Here is a 20,095-nt window from a genome sequence, read left to right on the forward strand (position 1 = left end):
AGAATGGACACTCAGGCATATGTGTATCAGGGGTGGGCTGGGAGAAGGTATATTTGCTGGGAACTGAGTAAGGAAGCCAATAACCAGAATTAGACAACCGGCAGCGGTGCACAGCATCCTAGGTGCAGAGCCCATCGTCCTAACTCTCCCCTCCCCCACACCAGTCCACCTGGGCTCAGAGAAGGTCCTGTGGGGACGCCCCTCCCAAGTATAGGGCAGGGCCTGGGCTCCCAGGGAGACGGGACCGAGGGGGCCGCGGGCCAGCCGCGCTGTCCCCTCTTACTGACTTACTTGGTGCCGGCTGGCTCCAGCCAGGAGCTCGCTGGCCGCCTCTGTGTGCGAGGACGCAGCCTCAAGGCTGGCTTCAATACTCTCTGCAAATCAAGACAATAGAAGGAATTACAGAGTGGAGACCCTGAGGACACCCCAAGGACGAGCCCCAGGGAGCCCAGGCGCAGAGGCCTGAGGGGTTGGATGGCCGCTGCCCCCTTGGTGGTCATAGGCCCCACACTGGCTTCACTGGAGGCCAGGTGAGGAATCCAGCCTCCCGAGAGGCAGAAGCTGCAGGGCTCGGGCACTGGGCCACCGGGCTGCTGTGGGCACTGGCCACCAGAGCCGTCAGGAGGTGCCCCGGGCGGCAGGGGCAGCCCAGTCAGGAGAAGGCAGAAGCCAGCCAGACAGAGGCCTGCCCTCTCTGGGTCAGTGAACAAAGGTGCAGGGGGTTGGGGGGCACGCGCTGGCCCGAGGCCTCTGGACAGCGACTGACCGGTTCCGACTTCAATGTGGGGCTTCGGGCACGGGGCTTGTGGGGTGTCAATGAGGCCCTGGCAAGTCACACCAGCGGCACACCTGAGCCGCCCTCACGGGGCTCAGAGCAGCCCCAGGAGACCAGAGAATTCCACTCAGCCACGCGGCAGTAAAAGGGCAGCATCATGAAAACACGCACCAAATTCACAACCAGACCTAGGAACACAAGGCCAGGCTGCAGGGACACCCAGAGCGATGGTTTAGGACTGTGACAGCGCACAGAGGGACCTGGGTTTGAACCCAGATGAAGGACGTGTCTACACTGTTTTCTCTTCCACCACCAGGGATCCTGGTAGCGACAGAGGGAGGCATGTGACCCCAGCGAGAGGCGCTCTGTCTGCAGACCAGCTGCTCTCACTGCGGCTGCTGCAAACGCAGAGCCCCTCCTTCAAGAAAAAGGGGACCAGACTCCAAACTCACAAATTCTGGTTAGGACTCCAGAGGCAGAAGCAGTTGGATTCACATCCTGCATCCCCCCTGGAGCACCACAACCCGGGCACCCCTGGTGAGCCGGCAGCCCGAAAGGCCGGGGCCGAGAAGGTCTGGAGGAAGCAGGCACCGCCGCCCGGTGGGTGGCCCCGGGGCTTGTCTTCACTGTGGTTTCCTCTCCGCACCGGAGCCCAGCCCCTCCTGGAGCGGCCCCGCTGGAAGGAGAGGCGCAGGGCTCGCCCCCCAGCAGCCCCCCGGGCCCCTAGTCAGGCGCCGGAGCCATTGTGCAGCCCCGGGCCGTGGGCAGCAGCACCCCTGTCCTGCCCCCATTGAGGAAAGACGGGCACACAGGACAAAGCAGCTGCCCCCACGCACTGGGAGACGGCGGGGCCCGGGCGCAGGGCTGGGGGCCACGCTCTTGGCCGGGCCTTCCTCGGCCCGGCAACTAGCCAGAGCCTGGGCTGCTCTCAGCTCCTCAAAGCACCGACCACAGGCCCTGGGGTCGCCGTGAGCCCAGCTCCGAGGCAACGCTCACCCCCATGCACGGCCTGGAGCCGCATGTGACGCCACAGCCAAAGCCCCCCCTCAGACGCGGTTCCACCCTGGGGCCACGGTGCAGAGAGGGTCCCCCCCCCCAGCCAGCTCCCTCCTCCTGAGCCCCCAGGGCTGCCAAGTGGGCACGCGGCAACCCGGCGCTTCATCTTGAAGATGCCAGGTCAGTCGGGGGCAGATCTTGGGTGCCCTCGGCTCACCCCCAGTCCCCACGTGGGGGCTGCTCAGCGGGAGCTGCCCTGCAGGACCTCGGCTGGGAGACTCCAGGCCCAGCCTCTGGCGGCCGCACAGAACCACCTTCAGCACCCGCCCCAAGCGTTCAGAGAGCGGGGCAGGGAGGATGCACCCCAACGCACAACCCCCACAGAGGCCCCCACGACTCTGGCTAGCCTCACCCCTGCGGCCGTGACCCTAGCCAAGCCCCTGGCCAGCACTGCCCAGACTGGGGAACCGGTAGGTCCCGCAGGAATAGTCTCAGGCCACCCCCCCTTGTCTCAGCCCTGCCACGGAGGTGCGGCCCCAGGCCACTCCCTCTCACTGCGTCACTGGGTGACAATCCACTGGCCCAGGAGGGACGCCCCCAGGAGGAGCCCAGGGCACGAAGGGACCAGGCAGTTGGCTGCCCTGATGGAGGTGAGCCCGGGGGCACTGCAGGGTCTAGGGAAGGGGGCGCCCGGCCCAGCAGGGCATAAGCAGGTTCCTGCCCTGCTCCAGGGCTGGGGACTCGTGGAGTGGGCCTAGGCACACAGTGCCACCCACTGCCAGCCCCCGCAGGTGTGCACACCCTACCCTGCAGCACCCCAAAACCAGGCCTTGCTCTGCCTGCAGGACAGTGTGGCCTCCCCTGGGCTGGCAGGCCGGCCCTGACCCAGGCATCTCCCAGGCCCGTGACCCAGGCCAGCCCCCAGGGAAGGGCAGCGCCTGTGTGCATCTCCCACCCAGCACACTAGAAGCTAGAAGCTCCGCCGTAGCCATCTGCCGGGGCATCTGAGGTCCCTGACTGGCCCTCAGGTCTGAGTCCTGTTGTCCACTCTGCAGCCTTCAGGAGGGGGCTGGTCCCGCTCCGGGCTTCGTCCCCACGGTGCTTCCAGCAGCTCCCCGGGAAGCCGAGAGTCCATCTTTGCAGAGTCAAGGGGGCGCAGCCACTTCGTGCAGATTGACCAGGATGTTCAGAGGCGTCTTGAGGAGGAGGGGCGGCGGGAGGAGGCACGGAGGGAGGTGGCACCAGGAGTCCAAGCCAGCACCACCCTGAGGCTGGAGGTGGCTGTGTGCGGCAGAGAGACCCCACCAAGCACCCTAAGCCTTCCTCACCAGGCACAGAAACTTCCAGCAAAAGAGGACCCTGTCAGTGGACGCATGAGCTCGGGGGGGGGGTCAGCGTGCCCTGGGAAGCTGAGAGCCACTGGAGGCCGCCTGGTCTGGGGGAGAAGAGCCCCCAAGATGATGAGAGCACAGGAAGGGGTCAGGGTGGTCCCCTCCCCCACATGGGGTTGGCGACAGGGAGGGGAGCCGGCCCCTCATCTTCTGCTCCCCGAGCCTCTGGAGGCCCTTGGCCGTGCTGTGTCAGGGTGAGGGCACCCCCAGAAGGGCTCCCAGCTTGGGGTCAGGACGAGGCTGAGCCTGAGCCCCCGCTCCCCTGCTCCCCGGGGCAGCAGGGCCCTCCGACCCCCGGCTCCTTCCCCATCTAGAAGCAGAGAGGCACCACGTGGTGGCGGTCATCCCCACCAGCCCCCTGCCCTCCCCGAGGGTCCTGCTCCTTGGGGCCGTTCCCTGAACCCTGGCACGGGGCAGGCCTGGGGGGCCCACTTACTTGGCAGGGGCTCGGCGGCCCGGCCCTCGCCTAGGGGTGCTGGGGCTGAGAAGGTCTCGGCCACCATGCGCTCCACAGGGGTAAGGACGAGGCCGGGGGCCCGTGGGCGCTCCGCCAGTTTCTTGCGCACGGCCCCACGCAGGTCCCGCCACTTGTGCTTGAGGTCACCCAGGTCCCTCCGGCAGTAGCCCAGCGCGTTCACCGCCTGCAGGATCTTGTTCCACACGCGGTGCTTCCGGGAGGGCGTGCCCCGCAGCGCCCCGAACAGCAGCGGGTAGTGGCGTGTCACCCTCTGCACCAGCACCTCCGTCTCCTGGGGGCTGAAGTTGGGCTTGCGCGTCTTGGTGCGGCAGTGGGGGCCTGGCCGCGGGGGCGCACAGCCCAGCCCGGGCAGCAGGGCCGCCACGGCTGGCTCTGGGCTGGAGCTCGGCCGGCACGGGGCCTTGCTGCTGCTGGACCCTGGAAAGGCACCGGAGGCTGAGGGAGCAAGCAGAGGCCAGCTGACGGGCCGGGGAGCAGAGCACCGCCAGGCTCGTGGCCTCCACTGTCCCTGCAGAGGGGCACACGGGCCCCCGCCCCTCATCTGTCACGGCAGGATCACCCACGTTAGCACGCGGTGGGGTCCCGAGGTCTCCGCTGCTTCTCTCCTGGTGCCCCAGGGTCCCCAGGCCCTGACCCCACGGCCACGAGTCAGCCCTCGCCTGTCCCTCTCCCCCTCCCCTGGAGATGGCCCCTCCCGATCAGTCTGTCACTGGGACGGAGCAACCGTCTGGGTGATGTCTGCAGTGGACAGAACACTTGCACACCCGCCCGGAGACAGCGGCCAGAGGTGGGAGTGGCTGCGGCAGCCATGCTGAGGCTGACGACAGGGGTACGGGGTGGGAGGCTGTGGATCCCAGGCGGGGCCTGCGGCGAGCAACGCGAGAGCCTGTTGGGGCAGCCACCGAGCACAGCCCTGCATGCAGCCCAGGTTCTGGAAAGAGCACAGGTCAGCCTGCTGGACAGCAGCCGCAGGGGGCAGCGCTCCCTCCCGCCCAGGCCCCCATCTCCTGGGGGTGCAGCACAGCCAGGGGGACGGCCGGGCTGCCCTGTGGGGAGCAGGACACATAGACCTCAGAACCCTGGCTGGGAGCTGACGGTGCTGCCAGCGGCTCTGGGTGCCAGGAGTCAGTCCCACGCTTCTGGGCCCACCCGCTCAGGGCTCCCAGGTACTCGGGCCAGTAGCAGGGAGAACCACATGGCCATCTCGCGGGGAGAGGCCAGGCTGGACGGGGCTGAGGTCCTCATGTGGAAGGAACACTCACGTGGAGGGGACACGGGCCCGCCCCTGGCACTGCCTTGTCCCTACCACACCCGTTTCCTGAGAAGTGGCCGGCTCCAAGGTGGCTCTGGGCTCCACATCTGCAGCACTCTCTGCTGGGGAATCTGCTCAACCCCCAGCCTCAACCCCCTCCCAACCCCACCCCCACCCAGGACAGCCTGTCCTCACCCTGGGGAGTCCTTGAGTGGGAGGAAGACCCAGGGGGAAGCATGGAGGCCCAGACTCTTCAATGAGCAGAATGGGCGGGCCACCCTCCTGCATGAGCCTCCCCAACCACAGCCTTGCCTGAGGAGCTGAGGAGACCTGGGGACACGAGGAGGGAGGGCAACACATGCTCAGACCTCAAACCCCCTGGGTGTCATTCACCTGGGAGGCAGCCCTGCCCACACCTGGGGGAAAGGGCAAGTGTCTGTGGGCAGGTGGTTTAGAGGGCAGCACAGGTACCCACCGATGGCATCGCCTTGCTCTGACACCATGGAGGCCAAGTCCTTGATGATCTGGTTTACATCCAACAAGTCACTCTGTGGAAACAAGAGGATGGCCATTAGGTGCAGAGGTCAAGGGCACAGCCCTCAGGGAGTGCTAAATGAAAGCTAAGATCCAGCAACAGCCCTGGGTCACCCCCCAAGTCAGAGACACGGCTCGATCTGAATACTCTTTCCTGACCCTGAGGCCAAACCACAAGCTCTCTGGGCTGGAAGATCCCTCACTGGATACAGAGGACCCAGGGTCGGGCCCTGGAGGGCTGCAGGCAATGCTGCCCACAGTGTCTGCACCCGTCAGTCCTACAGACACCTTGTTCCCCGTCCTTGCTTTGTCGCCCTTGACTGAAGGATGGTACCTTTCTCTCTCTGTACACCCAGCACTTGGCACCAGCCAGCATGCAGGTGCTGCTCAATAAATCCTGAAGGAGCGGGATGGATGAGTGGGTGGACAGATGGACAGATGGATGGTGGATAGTGGATGGGTGGATGGATGAAAAGATGAATGGTGGATGGATGGATGGGTGGGTGGATGGATAGATGAGTAAATGCATGGATAGATGGATGGTGCGTGGATAGATAAATAGGTGGATACTAGATTAATGGATGATGGATCGATGGATAGTGGATGGGTAGATGGATGAATAGATAGTAGATGGGTGGATGGATTGATGGATGGATGGGTAGGTGCATGGACAGACGGATGGTGGATGGATGGATGGACAGGTGGACGAAGAGATGGGTGGATGGATACTAGATTAATGGATGGTGGATGGATGGATGGGCAAGTGGATAGACGGGTGGATGCATGGAGAGTGAGATGCAAGTGGATAGATGGGTGAACTGATGGATGAGTGGATAGATGGTGAACAGATGGATAAGGAATGAATGGATGGGTAGGTGGAGGGATAGACTGTGGATGGATGGATGGTGCGTGGAGAGTAGTCCCACTGCCGTGGAAAGACTGAGCGGCTTCATGAAGCTAGTGAACAGGGTAAGGAGTAGAGATTTGGACCAAGGGGATCTAGGGTGCCCACTTAAGCAAGTCTAGCATCTTCCATGCTGTCCAACTTTCTTAACTCCATTGGCCAGCAAAGTAGCAGTGATGCTCCTGAGGGACGCGGCCACAACATTCACACGCCACACACGGCCATCATGCTTGTCAGCACCCGAGTCCAGGTCACGACACCCATCTACAGGAAAGGTTGTGGACACTCCAGGGCGTCTGTGAGCTCCAGGGCCTCTGGCAGAAGGAGGGCTGGGACTGGCACCTATGTCCGCTGCCCCTAAGGCCACCCCTTCCCCAAATGCCACCCTGCAAGGGACAGCTCCTCCACTGGCCAGCCAGGTAACCCTGGACAAGACCGTTCACCTCGGGCCAGATTTCCTCACCCATCACGTGAGCAAAACCAAAGCTTCCCCTGGGAGCCTGGCACACGGCCAGGGTTGAGCCCAAGTCAGGGAAGCTTCCTTCGGGCCAGTGCGAGGGGTGGGGGAGGCAGGGAGTGTGAACCCCGCCCTGGCCCACCCGCTCTGCAGCTCGTTCTGGAACCTGGACCGATTTCAACAAGGGTCATTTCCCTCACTGCACAGTATTACAGGGAAATTCATTTTCTTTTTAGGAGTGTTCTGGGAAATGAAGCAATTAGCATGATCTTAAACCTACGTGTTCTATCAATTGCAATTCAATTACGGCCTTAACCACGGCGCAGGGCAGACGGCCACTCTGCACAAACAGGGCCCGGGGCTGGGCAGGTGGCGGCCAGCACGGAGCCCGTGGGTCTCGGCCCTGGAGGACTGCAGCCCAGGGGTGGGTGCGGGGTGGCCCAGGGCCTGGGCCCATTTCTGGAATCCCTGTCACCACAACCCTCCCGGAGTGAAGCCACCGGCCAGGGAGGCCAGGCCTAGGCTCCCGCCTAAAGGTCACACGGTAAAGGCTGCAGGCTCAGCAGGGCCTGGGTCAGACCGCCTCACCACCCAGATTTCCAAGCTCCGCCCCGACCTTGGCAGCGGCCGGGCACAGGCCAGCCACACCCAACCCCGACCTTGGTCACCCAGGCCTCTCTCACATGAGGCGCGTCTGGGGTCAGCGCACCTGGCCCTGGTGCCCTTGGACTCAGGGACTCTTAGGAGCCTTTCTAAGGTAACTTGGTCTCCCTGTATTGTGTGTGAGCACACCTGCTGGTACCCCCACTTTGCAGACAGGGCAGACAGGGAAACCGAGTCACTGAGAGAGTAAGACTCTCCCAAGGGCAGGGGTGTGGTTCAGCGGCGAGCGCTGGATCTCTTCCCTCGGGCAGGGGCAGCAGGGGCCCGGCTGGTGTGGTGCTGCCCACAGGGACACAGCCTCAGTGAAGGACAGGGCGGGGAGAGGCGCTGCTGAGCAGGGGTCCCGGTACCCCCAGCTGCCTGCCGGGGTGGAGGCGCCCACCGTACACACCGCGGGTGTGCTGGCTCTTCCCCGTCTGCAAGGCACTGACCCCCATAACCTGGGACAGCCAGGACGGAACACGGTGTCCCCAGGCCGGCTCACGTTCCGGACTTCGGGGGAGGCCTCCTGAGAGATGCTGCGGTCAAGGCAGTTTTCCAACTCGCTGCAAACATATGAGCCGTTGCTGCCAGCCGGCTTCACAAAGTCTCTGCCACAGGGTTTCTGTGGCGAGCTGTCCCCAGGACGCTGCCAGGAGCCGTCCCTGGCTCAGCCAGGTCCCTGCCATCGCCCACACACTGTGACACCTGCCAGGCCCCCACCTGGGGCTCTGCCTGGGGCGGAGCGGGGGTGGAAGGCTTCCTGTCCACCCCGGCTGGCCCAGCAGACAGGCAACCTGGAACAGGGATAGCCTGGCCCGCCGGCAGGCGCAGACATGCACAGCCGGGCACCTGTGCTCCAACTCTGGAGCCCCCGGTGCGCAGAGGACGGGGAGCTGACGCGGGTGACCCACCCTGGGCCGAGCCCCCGGGGCCCTGCACCACAGGGCTGCACACCAGGGGGCTTCCCCCTCCCGGCCTCTTGGCCGTCCAGTCTCCTGGCACAGACACACTTCTTTACACCAGGCCTCCCTCTTCTCACAACGCCCAACACTCAGACCCTGCCTCCGAGCAGGGACTCCGGCTGATGCCGCAGGAGCAAGGCCAGGCCGGCCCTCGTCCCCAGCAGACGGTCCCGAGCCCCTGCTTCATCCCTAGACCCATGACCCTCTCGGTCAGCGACCCATAAACGTCATTCGTCTTGAACAGAAGCTCGGGCAGGGCTCCTGGACACAGGGACACAAACAACCTGGCCCCCCTCTGGTATTCTGGAAAGTGCTTTCTGCAGAGAACCCCTCCTCCATGTGACTGAGACCCTCTCCCCAGCAGGGATGGACTCAAGGACACCCCACTGTTCATCCAGGAAAAGGCCAGACACAGCCCCGCATTGCACTCTGTGCCTCGAACGAGGCGAGCTGACGTCCGGTCCAAGGCCTGGCAACCAACGTTGGGCTCGGCTTCTCCCTCCCCAGGCCTGGACACCCCCTGACCCAGAGAGCCCTCACCCACCCCTCTGCCCTATACACAGGGACGGGCCCCTGCTTCCCCAGCTCCCGCACATCCCACAGTCCCAGCATTCTCCTCTTGGCAAGGCATCCTCTATTGTGACAATCTTTGTGGATAAAGGCTCTCCTTGCTCAAAAAACATAACTGAGCCATGCTGGGGAGGAATGAAGGATGAGAGGCAGTCCCAGGGTACCCGTGTGCTTCAGTCGGCCCCTCCAGGGGGGAGGGCTGAGAGGACAGGGACGCCTCAGGGGGACACACGTGGGGCCCCCCCCTCAGGAGGGAAACAGGACAGAGGACTATGGGGAGGGGCTGCTGAGCCCTTCCAGACCCCAGGCAGCAGCCTCCTGGAAGTCCACGGACAAGCCGCGAGGCCGTGCTCCTGGGACGGGTCTTCTCCACCCAGCTGTGCCTGGGGTTTGCGCCTCCTGCATGACGGCTCCCAGGTGCCGGGACTTCCTGGGGGCGAGGGGTTTGCGTCTCTCTCATCCCAGCATCCAGGCCGTCTGCAGAATGGATGGGGCAGCGACAGTAGGCAGGCTCTGGGGACGGAGCTGCCCATCCGCCCAGACAGGGCCCCAGCGCGGGGGAGGCGTGGGCGGGCAGCCTCCTTCACGCAAACGGGAACCACTGGTGTGGGCAATGGCCCTCCAGTCACTGTGCTGGGCACCTGGGCACCCGGGCCTCGGCCCCTAGAGGAGGACGCCAAGGGCACACGAGGCCCAGCTCCCGGGCACGCCTGGGGGGGTACGCTGGAGATGCGGGTTCCCCCAGGAGCCTGGGTGCAAGCCCCGTTCAGCCAGAAGCCTGGTCCTCACCAGGGCGGGGGGCTCGGAGCCAGGCTGGTCACAAGCCTGAGGGAGGGTGGGCCCGCCCAGAAGCCCCCGCAGCCGCCCCAGGACGGCACCCCCGGGGAGGGAGGGCAGCGGCACCAGCTGCGGCGCGTGAGGGCGGCAGGCGCCGGGAGCCTCGCGCCAGGCGTGGGCCCCAGAAAGCGGGAGAGTGGGCGACAGAGAGAAACTCAAAACACCTCAACTTAGTAAATGTTTAAATCATGCAATTATTTTCCTGATTGCTTCTAAAACTAGAGCTCATTAAAAGCTCTCACGGAATCTTCTTTCTCTCCTTCTACTGGCACCGCAGACTAACAGCCCTGCACGGGACACGGTAAAACCGCGATGCGTGTGCATGTGCGCTCGCGTGCACCTGTGTGCCCCCCTCACTCCTAGGAACAGAAAGAAATAAAACACCGCCGCACTTTTTCTATTACACAATCTCTTCTTATAATTAGGATCTTGGCAATCATCCACCTATAAACACGACTGTTCCAGTTAACGGAACGCCAAATTTCACTCATCTAGTCACATATTTTAGTCATCTGCTACGTCAACGCCCCGCGCCCCAGGTCTGGCTGCGCAGGGCCGACCTCAGGGAAGGTAGCTGGGCCTTGGGGTCCGCCAGCCGGGAGGCCCCCCTGTCCCCCCACCCAGCCCCAGCCTCGCCCCTCCTGGGCCTGCCAGGCCGCCATGGCAACAGAGCAGCTAATGTGCTGGGTCAGGTGATACAGCGCTCCACCAGGGAGGGGAGCAGGGCGCGCAGCCCTCGAGGTGAGATCGGGTGAGGGGGGCCGGGCAGGGGAGCCCAGTGCAGACTCGGCAGTCGGGCCTGGTGGGTGGCCCGGGCCGGGAGTGGGTACACGACCTGGGCTCCAGCTCAGTCGGCCAGACGGGGGCCTGCTACCTGCTGGCAATGCCTAGGGGCGCCTGCCTGTCTCATTCAACCTCCCCGGCCCCTGGGAGGCGAGGTGCTGCCCTACCCCCAGACAGGAAGAGCCAGGCTCAACCAGGATTAAGTAAGTGGCTGTAGGTGAGGCAAGGTGGGGCCTATAGGGGCAAGGCAGAGTGGGGCTGCAGGGGTGAGGCAGAGCAGGGCCACAGGGTGAGATAGAGCAGGGCAGCATGGGCAGGCGGAGCAGGGCCGCAGGAGTGAGGCAGAGCAGGGCCGCAGGGGTGAGGCAGAGCGGGGTGGCACGGGCAGGCGGAGCAGGGCCGTAGGGGTAAGGTAGACCAGGGCTGCAGGGGTGAGACAAGCAGGGCCGCAGAGGCTGCCTCCTTCCTTTCACACCCGCTCTGGACGCCACACTCCGGTGGCCGCCTGCACCCTTCCCGTCTGGGAGAGGCCGAGGGAGAGGCAGGGATGGGGGTGGCACCGCGGGCACAGCCCCGCTCCTCCGTCCTGCAGCCTGGGCCCGGTCCCTGCCACACGAGCCGCATGGCCGGGCCAAGTGACGCGGCTTCTCCAAGCCTCCGCATCGGCTCTGATAAAACTGGAGCACAGGAGCGCTCACTGTCGCAGGCTTCTGTGAGGGCTGATGATGCATATAAATAAAGGCGACACAGCCCTCTTATTAAGTCACAGATCCGCTAGGAGCCCCAACACGCCAAACTTATTCATCCCTCCACCCACCAGCCATCCATCCACCGGCCCCCGCGCGGACACCACGCACGTCCCTCCCTGCACCCCCAGGCATCCAGTCTTCCGTCCACCCCCCTCCGTCTCCCACCACCCATCCTTCACCCTTCCACTAGTCCGTTTGTTTGTTCGATGAAGAGCTGTCGAGTGCCCAGCGAGTGTCGCATGTCGTCTGTGGTGCCAGGAACCTGCGGGGACTAGGACAGGCAAGCATCCTGCCTCCACGGGGCTTCGCTCTCGTGAAGAGAAAAACCGACAACGTGGTCCATCACTCAACATGTCACATGTAACACACAGGCGGCTGGAATGTCTGATGGGCCCACTGAGTCACGACCCGAAGGTCAAGAGGAGTCCTGAAGTCGCTCGAGTGTCTGGAGGAACAGGTTCTAGGCAGGCACGTGCCAGGGCAGCTGGCGGGAAGGGACCGGGGGAGGGTGTACGGCCCGCGAAATGGCACCGGGGGGCTGGGAGCCACCCCAACACACCTGCCACGCTACTCCCAACAAGGACCCTGGCGCCTCTGCCAAGGGAGGCGGGGCAGGCCTCCGCAGCCGCTTAACCAGCAGGGCCGAGGGGAGGCCGCGTGACCTCCAAGGCTAGGTCACAGAAGCACCGTGGACCCTCCACGCAGAGAAGCTGGACAGGAAAGTCCTGCCCGGAGACAGGGCTGGGGGTGTGCCCTGCCCCCCACCCCCGCCTGCTCTGGCTCTGCCCAGGTGAGGCCCCTGCCAGGTGGTTCACCGCAGCACACTGGCACGGGCCAGCTGACAAAGGTCCTTCCTGTTCCCTCAGCCTCAGAGCTTGGTGTCCTTGCCCCGTCTTACAGACACACCGAAGCTTCCAGAAGGAACCCCTTGGCGCTCCCGTGGCCGGGCAGTGACCCCACCAGGCTTCCCCCTCCCCTCTGCGACCAAGAGCCACCCGAGGCCAGCCACCCCTCCCCTCAAGGGGTCAAGGAAGCCTCCGCTACACCCACAGTGGCCTCTCCAGCCTCCACCTCCTGCCCCCACCACCCTCCAGGCGCCAGCCTGCCCACCGCCACAGCGAGGCTGCTCTTCCTGCCTGACCGGCGGCTCTGGTAGTGACAGGCCACACGACCACGGGTGGTCTTGGCCACAGCTATGAGGACAACGGACAAGCCACCTTCCTGAGATAGCCCAGTCCCCCGGGAAAAGAAGTGAGGGGCCTCTTCGCCTGCAGCCCGGGCGGCCAGGAGCTAGCTTGGTGGAAGGGGCTGTGCCCCAAAACCCCCTCCACGCCCCGTCGCAGGGACCCATCCACCGACCCCGATCCTGCACGTACTGCATGTACGCTGCTCACCTTGGCCCACCACAGCCCCCCGAGGCCCCCGGCCCGGGAGCCACCAGCTCAGGCCACATGGGCCCCAGAGTGTGGCCACCCCCCTCAGGAAGGGGTGACCGCGTCCTGCCTGTGTGTGTGTGCCCGGGCTGGCATGGCTCCCTCTGCAGGTCCCGCTGCAGGGCTGTCCAGAGCCCCCAGGCCGAGTACGGCCATCCCCCGGGCAGTAAGCAGCTACCCAACAGCCAGGCACAGCTCTCCACACTGGGTGTCCCCAGAGCTCCACCCGCACACAGGTGTTCCCCGCCCCCAACTCTAGTCTCCTCACGGAAACAAGACAAAGAGACCCTTGGGCTCCACACTATGCCACCGGCCCAACCTGCAGGCTATGTGGGGGAGCGAGTGGGGCGGGGGTGTCTCAGGCTGGCTGGACAGCGTGGCCCTGCATTCCAAGGCTCCACACACCCGGGGGCCTGATGGGAGGGGCTGGTACCCCCACGGAGGGCCTGGGACTGCCCCACACCACGCTGCTAGTACCTGGTGATGGGATGGAGGAGCCGGGCTGGGAAGGTCCAGGCCCAGGAGGCCAGGGGTCAGGGATCAGGGCAGAGCACAGCTGAGTCCAGGCCCCAGGGCAGCTGTGCTAAGGCCTGTGTGTAAGAGCCCTGGCTTGCAGAGCAGAGCGGGGAGGAGCAGGGCTGAGGGGGGCTGAATCGGGCTGAGCAGGGGGGAGTGGGGTGGGGCTGAGCTGGGTGGAGTGGAGCAGGGCTGAAGGGTGGGGAATAAGTGGGGCAGGGTGCTGCAAGGTTGAGTGAGACCAGACAGCACTGAGCGGGATGGAGCAGGGCTGACCGGGGTGAAGCTGGGCTGAGCAGAGGGGCACGGTGAGGGGGGCAGGGTGAGCCGGGGGGGGCAGGGCACCCGGACCCCAGGACCAGGCAGCCCTGCAGGAGCCGAGGAAGCAGCAGAGCCAGACAGAAGCAAGGGGTGAGGGGCTCCGGGCCCCCATCCCAGCCCTGGACGGCCACACTGCTAGGGAGAGGGCCCAGGGCCGGGCCAGCAGCCAGAGAGCCGCCTGGACAGGGCGCCCAGGGGCAGCAGCTGAAGGCCCTGGTGGCCATGGGCAACTGCCCACATGGGGACCGTGGAAGCCAGGGGAGGATGAGAGGCTGCCTGTGGGTCCTCCCCCGGGCAGCAGAGGGCAGCGCAGATGGGGTGCAGGACCCAGGTCTCTGTCTCTGGGGACAACAGCCACTGTGGCCAGCTGCACAGGTTCATTCAACACGTCATCCGTCAGGCAAGCCACAGAGGGCCCTGGGCGTCAGGCCTGACGGTCGGTCAGGCAGTAACAGGCCGGCCCCCAGGGCCGGGGGAGGGGGCCTGGAATTGGGAGGGACAACGGGGAGAGAGGCGGTGGGGGGCACATCCATGTCACCCTCGTGCCACACAGAGGGACACAAGCTCCCAGCTGCTCCCCGTGAGGCTGGCCATGGCAGTCCCCCTGCTGACCCTGGGCTCTGAGGGCTGCAGACGGGACTGGTTGGATCTGGGGGGGGGGTCCCACACTACCCCAGGTCCTGGGGGGCCTAGAGCCCCGGGCTCCTCCATCCTGGCTGACGGGGCAATCACCCCGGTAAAGCCCACCCTCTGCCCAGGCCCCACTCACACAAGGGGCTCCCCTGAACCCCGTCCTGGGGGCCGCCGTGATCCACACAGTGGGGTCTCCCCAGGGCCCGGCCAGCAGGATGCTGAGGTGCCACCTGAGCTCAGCCTACAGCTCCACCCTCTGGGGGCCTCCTGCTCAGGGGCTCCTGGCCTCGCCCAGGGTCAGCCCTCACTCCGCCCACGTCCTCACGGCCCTGGGGCCAGCACTGGGTGGGTGGCATCAGCTCCCTGGCACCTTCCTCGAGCGTGGCACCCACTCCCGCCCGCCTGGCCTCCCAATCTCTGCCCCTTCTCCACAGCATCCACAGACTGTGCCAGGGGTCTCCCCAGCCCTTCCTACAGGGACCTCAGTTCTTGAGCCAAAGAGAGAGGAGCAGCCCCCCCCTCCTGCCTCCTGGGACCCTGGCACCCCGCGTCCTCAGGGGCGACCATGCGCTACCCCTTCCTCAGCGGCTGTGGGAAGCCGGTCTTGCCGAGCCAACGGGGAGGGCCGCAGATGCGCGTTCCCAGCACAGTGAGCAGCCCGTGTCGCACGCTGCCTCCTGCCAGGAGGAACAGGAAGGTGTGAAGAGGGGGCTTCTTGGAGGCAGTGGGCAAGGTGGGGTGGGGGCCTCAGAGGTAAGGGGTTGAACCCCGCCTCCCTGGGCGGGGGTGGGGGCATCCACCTCTTTTCAGGGTGGGACAACAAACACAGCACAAGGTCCTGAGCTGGTGACTCACTTTACCAACTTGCCCGGGTTCCTGTTTTTCTACAAGAAGCTGTTTTCTGACATGTGTCCAGAAACTCACCCCTGGAAGCAGCTCCAACTTCCAGGGGCAGATGAGGAGACCCAGGGGGAAGAATGCACCCACGGCCACTCGCAGGGGCTCAGGGGGCTCGGGCCCCACTGTTGGCAGAGCCGCATCCCCCGTGTTCTCAGTGCATTTCCAGCACGCAGGGACGAGGGCCACTGGCACAGTCACACACACAATCACACCCCCCACACCGGCCAGGCCAGGTCCTCACCTCAATCTGCAGGATGGCCTCCTCACGCAGCCGAATGGCCTCCAGGTCCTCCTCGGTGATCTCCGGGAGCAGCGCCTGCTCCTGGCCCTGCCACATGCCGTCACCCCCATTAAAGATCTTCTCATCATCAGGCAGCTCAGCAAAAGGGCCCCGGGGACTCTGCTGGCAACAGAGAGAGCAGTTAGCCCCGGTGCGCCCTGCTGCCACCCGGCCCAGGGCACAGCTTCTCCCCCGGCTCACGGCAGGCAGCTCCCTGTCGAGGCCTCAGGGGCCTCCAGGGCTCTGCATGCCCCCCACTCAGAGCTCTCGGGAGGGGTGTGGACCTACAGTCCAGGTTCTGCAGCCCTGACGGGGGGCCGCGACCACAGGGCCATTGCCCTGCTGCAGGGGGCGGGGGATATGCTCGCAGGCCTGCTGCAGGGATCAGGGTCAGGTCAGGCGGATGCCCCGTGCCCACCCCGGGCCATCCCAGGCCGGGCTTTGGGGCACACTCGGTAGGCCCCCCCACAGCCCTGCTGGAGGACGGCTCCTCGTGTTCCCTGCCCTTGCCAACACCCGAGAAACACCCCTTCACGCATGGACACAAATGCAGCTTCTCACAGGGGCTGTGAGCCCAAGAGCCCGTTCAGGTCACAGCCGGGGTCTAGCTGCCAGGCAGGGGAGTGAGGTGGAGGCCTGGCCTCCCACACGGCAGGGCACAGTCACCACCTGGGACTGCGTGTCCTGCACACGCCTTCGCTGAGACCGGGCCCCAGGGAAGAGGAGCCAGAGGGCTTTACGTCACTCCATTCTGTACTGATTGCTTTAATTTACCAAATCCTGGAATTCAATAAAATGAGGCTTTTCCCTTCACTTAACTATTTGCTTTCTGATAGGACACTGAGTACAGGAGAGGCAATGTCCTCCCCTGGGAGTCAGGTGTCAGGTCCTGAGAGAGAGCAGGGATGCCTGTGGGGCTCTGTCTCAACTCCGGATACCCCACAGCTGAAGGGGTGCAGGAAGTGGGAACGGGCCCCACTCCAGAGCGGTGGCTTCATGCAGAAAATGTGCCACAGCAAAGATGACCATGTGCCCGCCTCAACCCCTGACCCCATCAGAAAGCCAGGCAAAGGCTCACACGCACCCCCAAGTCCACCGAGCTCTGCTTCAGGTCAGGGGTGGGGCGTGTGGGTGCAGGGATGTCATACGTGTGTGTATGTGTGTACGTGTGCGTGTGTAGGAGAAGGAAATCAAAGGACAACACAAAAGGCTGGAGGATGGGCAGAGCCACCCAGCGACCCTGCACTCTGTCACAGCTCCTTGGAGCCGGGGGTCTCTGACACTCCGAGCGCTCTGCGAAGGAGCGCTGAGCCCATTTTACAGACGAGGACACTGAAGCCAAGAGCCCGAGGAACCCGGAACAGGCAGGACGAGAATCTGGGGCTCCAGGCCCCAATTCCAACACAGAGGGGCTCCAGGGCTGGACGTGGAGAGGACCCTGCACGGGTGCCGGGGTGCACGGGAGCCTGGGGGGGTGGGCCCCGCTGAACAGACCCTGGCTGGAGCTGGGCGCCCCCTCAGCTGACTCCGCCCCTGGCCGACCCCACCCCCAGATGACTCCGCCCCCACCTAACAGCAAACTCTCCCAGCTGACCCCGCCCCTGCCTGACTCCGCCCCCAGCTGACCCCACACGGTTAACTCCAGCCCCATCTGACTCTACCCACAACTGACTCTGCCCTCGGCTGGCTCCGCCCCATCTGGCCCCGCCCCCGGCTGGCCCCGCCCCCCACTGGCTCCGCCCCCGTCTGGCCCCGCCCCCGGCAGACTCTGCCCCATCTGGCCCCGCCCCCGGCTGACTCCACCCCCAGCCTCCCCAGGCCTCCTGGGCTCCTCTCCTGCCCACAGCACCCTCCTCCTGCCCAGAGAGCGCACCGGCACAGGGACAGACGGCAGGTACAGCTGCCACCCTGTCACCCAAGGCAAGCCCCGAAATCTTGTCGAGCCCCTCCTACGTGTGTCTGGGCAAGGGGCCAGGATAGAAACACAGGGCTGGACATCCATCATGCAGCCTCCCTCTGCAGGCTCCACGTCTCCAGGACACTCCACGCTGGTCAGCCCGGAAGGAGGCCTCTGAGGTGACCACCTGCCTGCTCTGTCCCTTCCCTTTGTGACAAGGCCACCTTCTTACCCCCCTGTGCCACTCAGGGCCACGTGGCAGGTGGCCATGTGCCGGCCCAGCATGGCCCACCGGGCAGCCTTCAGCTGGCCTCGGCAGCAGGGAGACCACCACCTCTCCCACAGACCCACAGGCGCTCAGGACACACGCTGGCCTCCCCGCGCCAGGCCTGAGATACTGCGGACAGATGGCAAAGGGACAGATGGACTTGGCTGGGCACAGAAACCACAGCACACAAACAACAACTCGCACAGTTCTGACGAAGGCCTGCAGGAGGCCCAGTGGCCACGGGAGCACCACCAGCAGTGGCCACGGCAGGGGCAATGTGGGAGGCCGGGTGCCTGTGCAGCGCCCCTGACGTCCTCTAAGGTGGGCATACTCACGCTCAGGTCCAGAGGACGGCGCTACGGGCCCCCCAGGGGGAATGGTGAGGCCCCCACGGACCCAGTTCTCCTTCCAAAGCCAATGCTCTGCCCCCAAGCACACTACCATGGGTGGAACCTCTTCCCCCAGAGTCGGCAGAGGCCTTTACAGAAATAAATACGTGAATAGATGAACATAAAATAAAAGATCTAAAAAATCTGTTGACAAGTGATACTGGTCCAAGGTGGCAATTACCACCTCCCCTTCCTGGTGTGGGCGGGAGGAAGTGAGCGGTGCCCAGCGGACAGCAGCAGGAGCGGCTGGCACAGAGCCGAGCCACAGCTTCTGGCCCACACCGCGCTCTCAGGGCCTCAGTGTCCTCATCTGCAGGATGGGACAGCGGCCCCACGTCCCCAGGCCCTCACCACACCACTGCACTAGTCTGCCTGTCCTGCCTCCCAGCCAGGCACCACACACACACTCGCTCTTGCCAAAGGGACCCTGTGGGGGTCCTTGCTAACCACTCGCACCTCGGCCCAGACGACAAGACCCAGGGCACAATCCTCGTTGGCTGTGCCTCCCTGGCAGTTCCCTAGTTTCTCCTCCCCCCAGTCCCCACCCCCACGGAACGGGGCTGACATCCCCGCCCCAGAGTCAGGGCAAGGAGTGAACAGGACACCACCTCACTGTCTCAGCAGGTGCACATGAAGATGACGTGCCCACGGGAGCACGACGGGAAGCCGTGAGGGACTATGCTGCCCTCGGTGCGGGTGAGCTGCGGGACAGATGCTGGCACCCCCCCCCAAGAGCAGCATGGGTACCACCGCCCCAGGGGCCTGTCCCAGGTCACACAGCCAGCCACTCCACTGGGGTGGAGGCATTCGGGAAGCCTCTCAGGTACACCTGACAATCCCCATGGTGAGAGCTGCTCGAGGGCCCCTCGTCTGTGCACCCCAGGACAGAAGTGCAAGAAGGCCACTCCACGGAGTGGAGCCTGCAGACGGAGGAGCATGACGGATGTCCAGCCCTGTGTTTCCATCCTGGCCCCTTGCCCAGACACACGTAGGAGGGGCTCAACAAGATTTCGGGGCTTGCCTTGGGTGACAGGGTGGCAGAAGGAACTGGAAAAGCCACAACGACTTGGAGAGACCAATCAGCAGAGCGGTCAGATACGCTGGGCGACGGGAGCATCACAGGACATTACGTGTAACCTTCCCTGGAGTCTGGGGCTCCGTGGAAGTGACCCGGCGGCTGACGGCCAAGGGAGCCTGCACACCCTCACCTGCACAGGTATGGGCCAGCCCTCCCCGAGCGGCCCGGCTCATGACAAGTCAGGGCAATGAGAAATGGCATGGACACCTGATCTCCTGAAAGGATCAGAAAGCGCCCCTTTGTTCTCCTCACAAAGGCCCAATTTGGGGATTAAGGATTTGCTGGCAAGGCGCTGGGGCCAGCGCGGAGGGGACAGCCGTGTGATGGTTTTCCAGCTCGAGAGGCCGCCAACAAAGACGGCTTTCTCCTCCCTCCAGGGCCGATGGTTTGGATCCCGCTCTGTACGGAAGAAACCCACAAACCAACGTGACTGCCGGGCCGTGGAGCTGAGAGCGGTTTCCCGTGAGAAGAGCCGAGGCGGGAGGATGCGCAGCAGGCTCCCCGGGTTCTCGGGGGCTCTGGGAAACGGGCCACTTTCTCGCGCACTCCGACCCCGGGCTCCGCACAGGAATCTCCATGACCCCGGTGGAGGGGCAGGGGTCAGGGTGCGAGCCAGTCACAGGCTTGGGAAAACCACTCCTGTTTAGCAGCCCGAGGCCAGTCATCAATTTCTCCAAGTAATAAATGTTTGTTAGCTGATGGAAGTTTCTGGACACCCGGCAGAGCCCAGAATGTCAGAACTGGCATGACCACGGTGATCGTTCCCCTGACACCCATATGAAATAATAGCACCAGCGCCCAGAGCCAGGGGCTCACCCACCCACCCTGCCCCCACAGGGAAGCATGACGCATTTCCAGCTAACACATGAAGATGAAGCACGTCCTTCCCGCTGTGGCCGCGAACACGCGGAGCTCTGGTGGAAACCCACGCCGAGCAGGCTGATTGCAGCGCAGACTGCCGACCGTCCCCAGCGAGGGGAGGAGCCAGTGCAGACACACCTGGCACTGCCCGCTGGCTGGGCCTGACGGGGTCTGAGACGGACTGTG

The 20,095-nt window shown here is 64.6% G+C and overlaps 1 protein-coding gene across 15 annotated transcripts in view; it reads right to left on the bottom strand.

Annotated features, from left to right (window-relative positions):
- Window positions 1–20,095, bottom strand: part of TSNARE1 (t-SNARE domain containing 1) — a 146,064-nt gene that overhangs the window by 47,404 nt on the left and 78,565 nt on the right. For 6 of the 15 annotated variants that reach the window (XR_012006935.1, XR_012006934.1, XR_012006933.1 and 3 more), the window contains exons 10-13: window positions 15,378–15,539; window positions 5,368–5,440; window positions 3,599–4,075; window positions 292–374 (exon numbers count right to left, since the gene is read on the bottom strand). Coding sequence is in view for 12 of the 15 variants with exons in the window: in XM_072774705.1 (XP_072630806.1) it covers window positions 292–374; window positions 3,599–4,075; window positions 5,368–5,440; window positions 15,378–15,539 (795 nt within the window). In the remaining 3 variants the exon portion in view is untranslated. The remainder of the gene's footprint in view (window positions 1–291; window positions 375–3,598; window positions 4,076–5,367; window positions 5,441–15,377; window positions 15,540–20,095) is intronic. The other 9 variants (XM_072774700.1, XM_072774698.1, XM_072774695.1 and 6 more) reach the window with 4 other exon arrangements.

Source organism: Canis lupus, chromosome 14 (assembly GCF_048164855.1).
Source record: "Canis lupus baileyi chromosome 14, mCanLup2.hap1, whole genome shotgun sequence".
In the NCBI taxonomy this organism is placed as follows: Eukaryota; Metazoa; Chordata; class Mammalia; order Carnivora; family Canidae; genus Canis; species Canis lupus.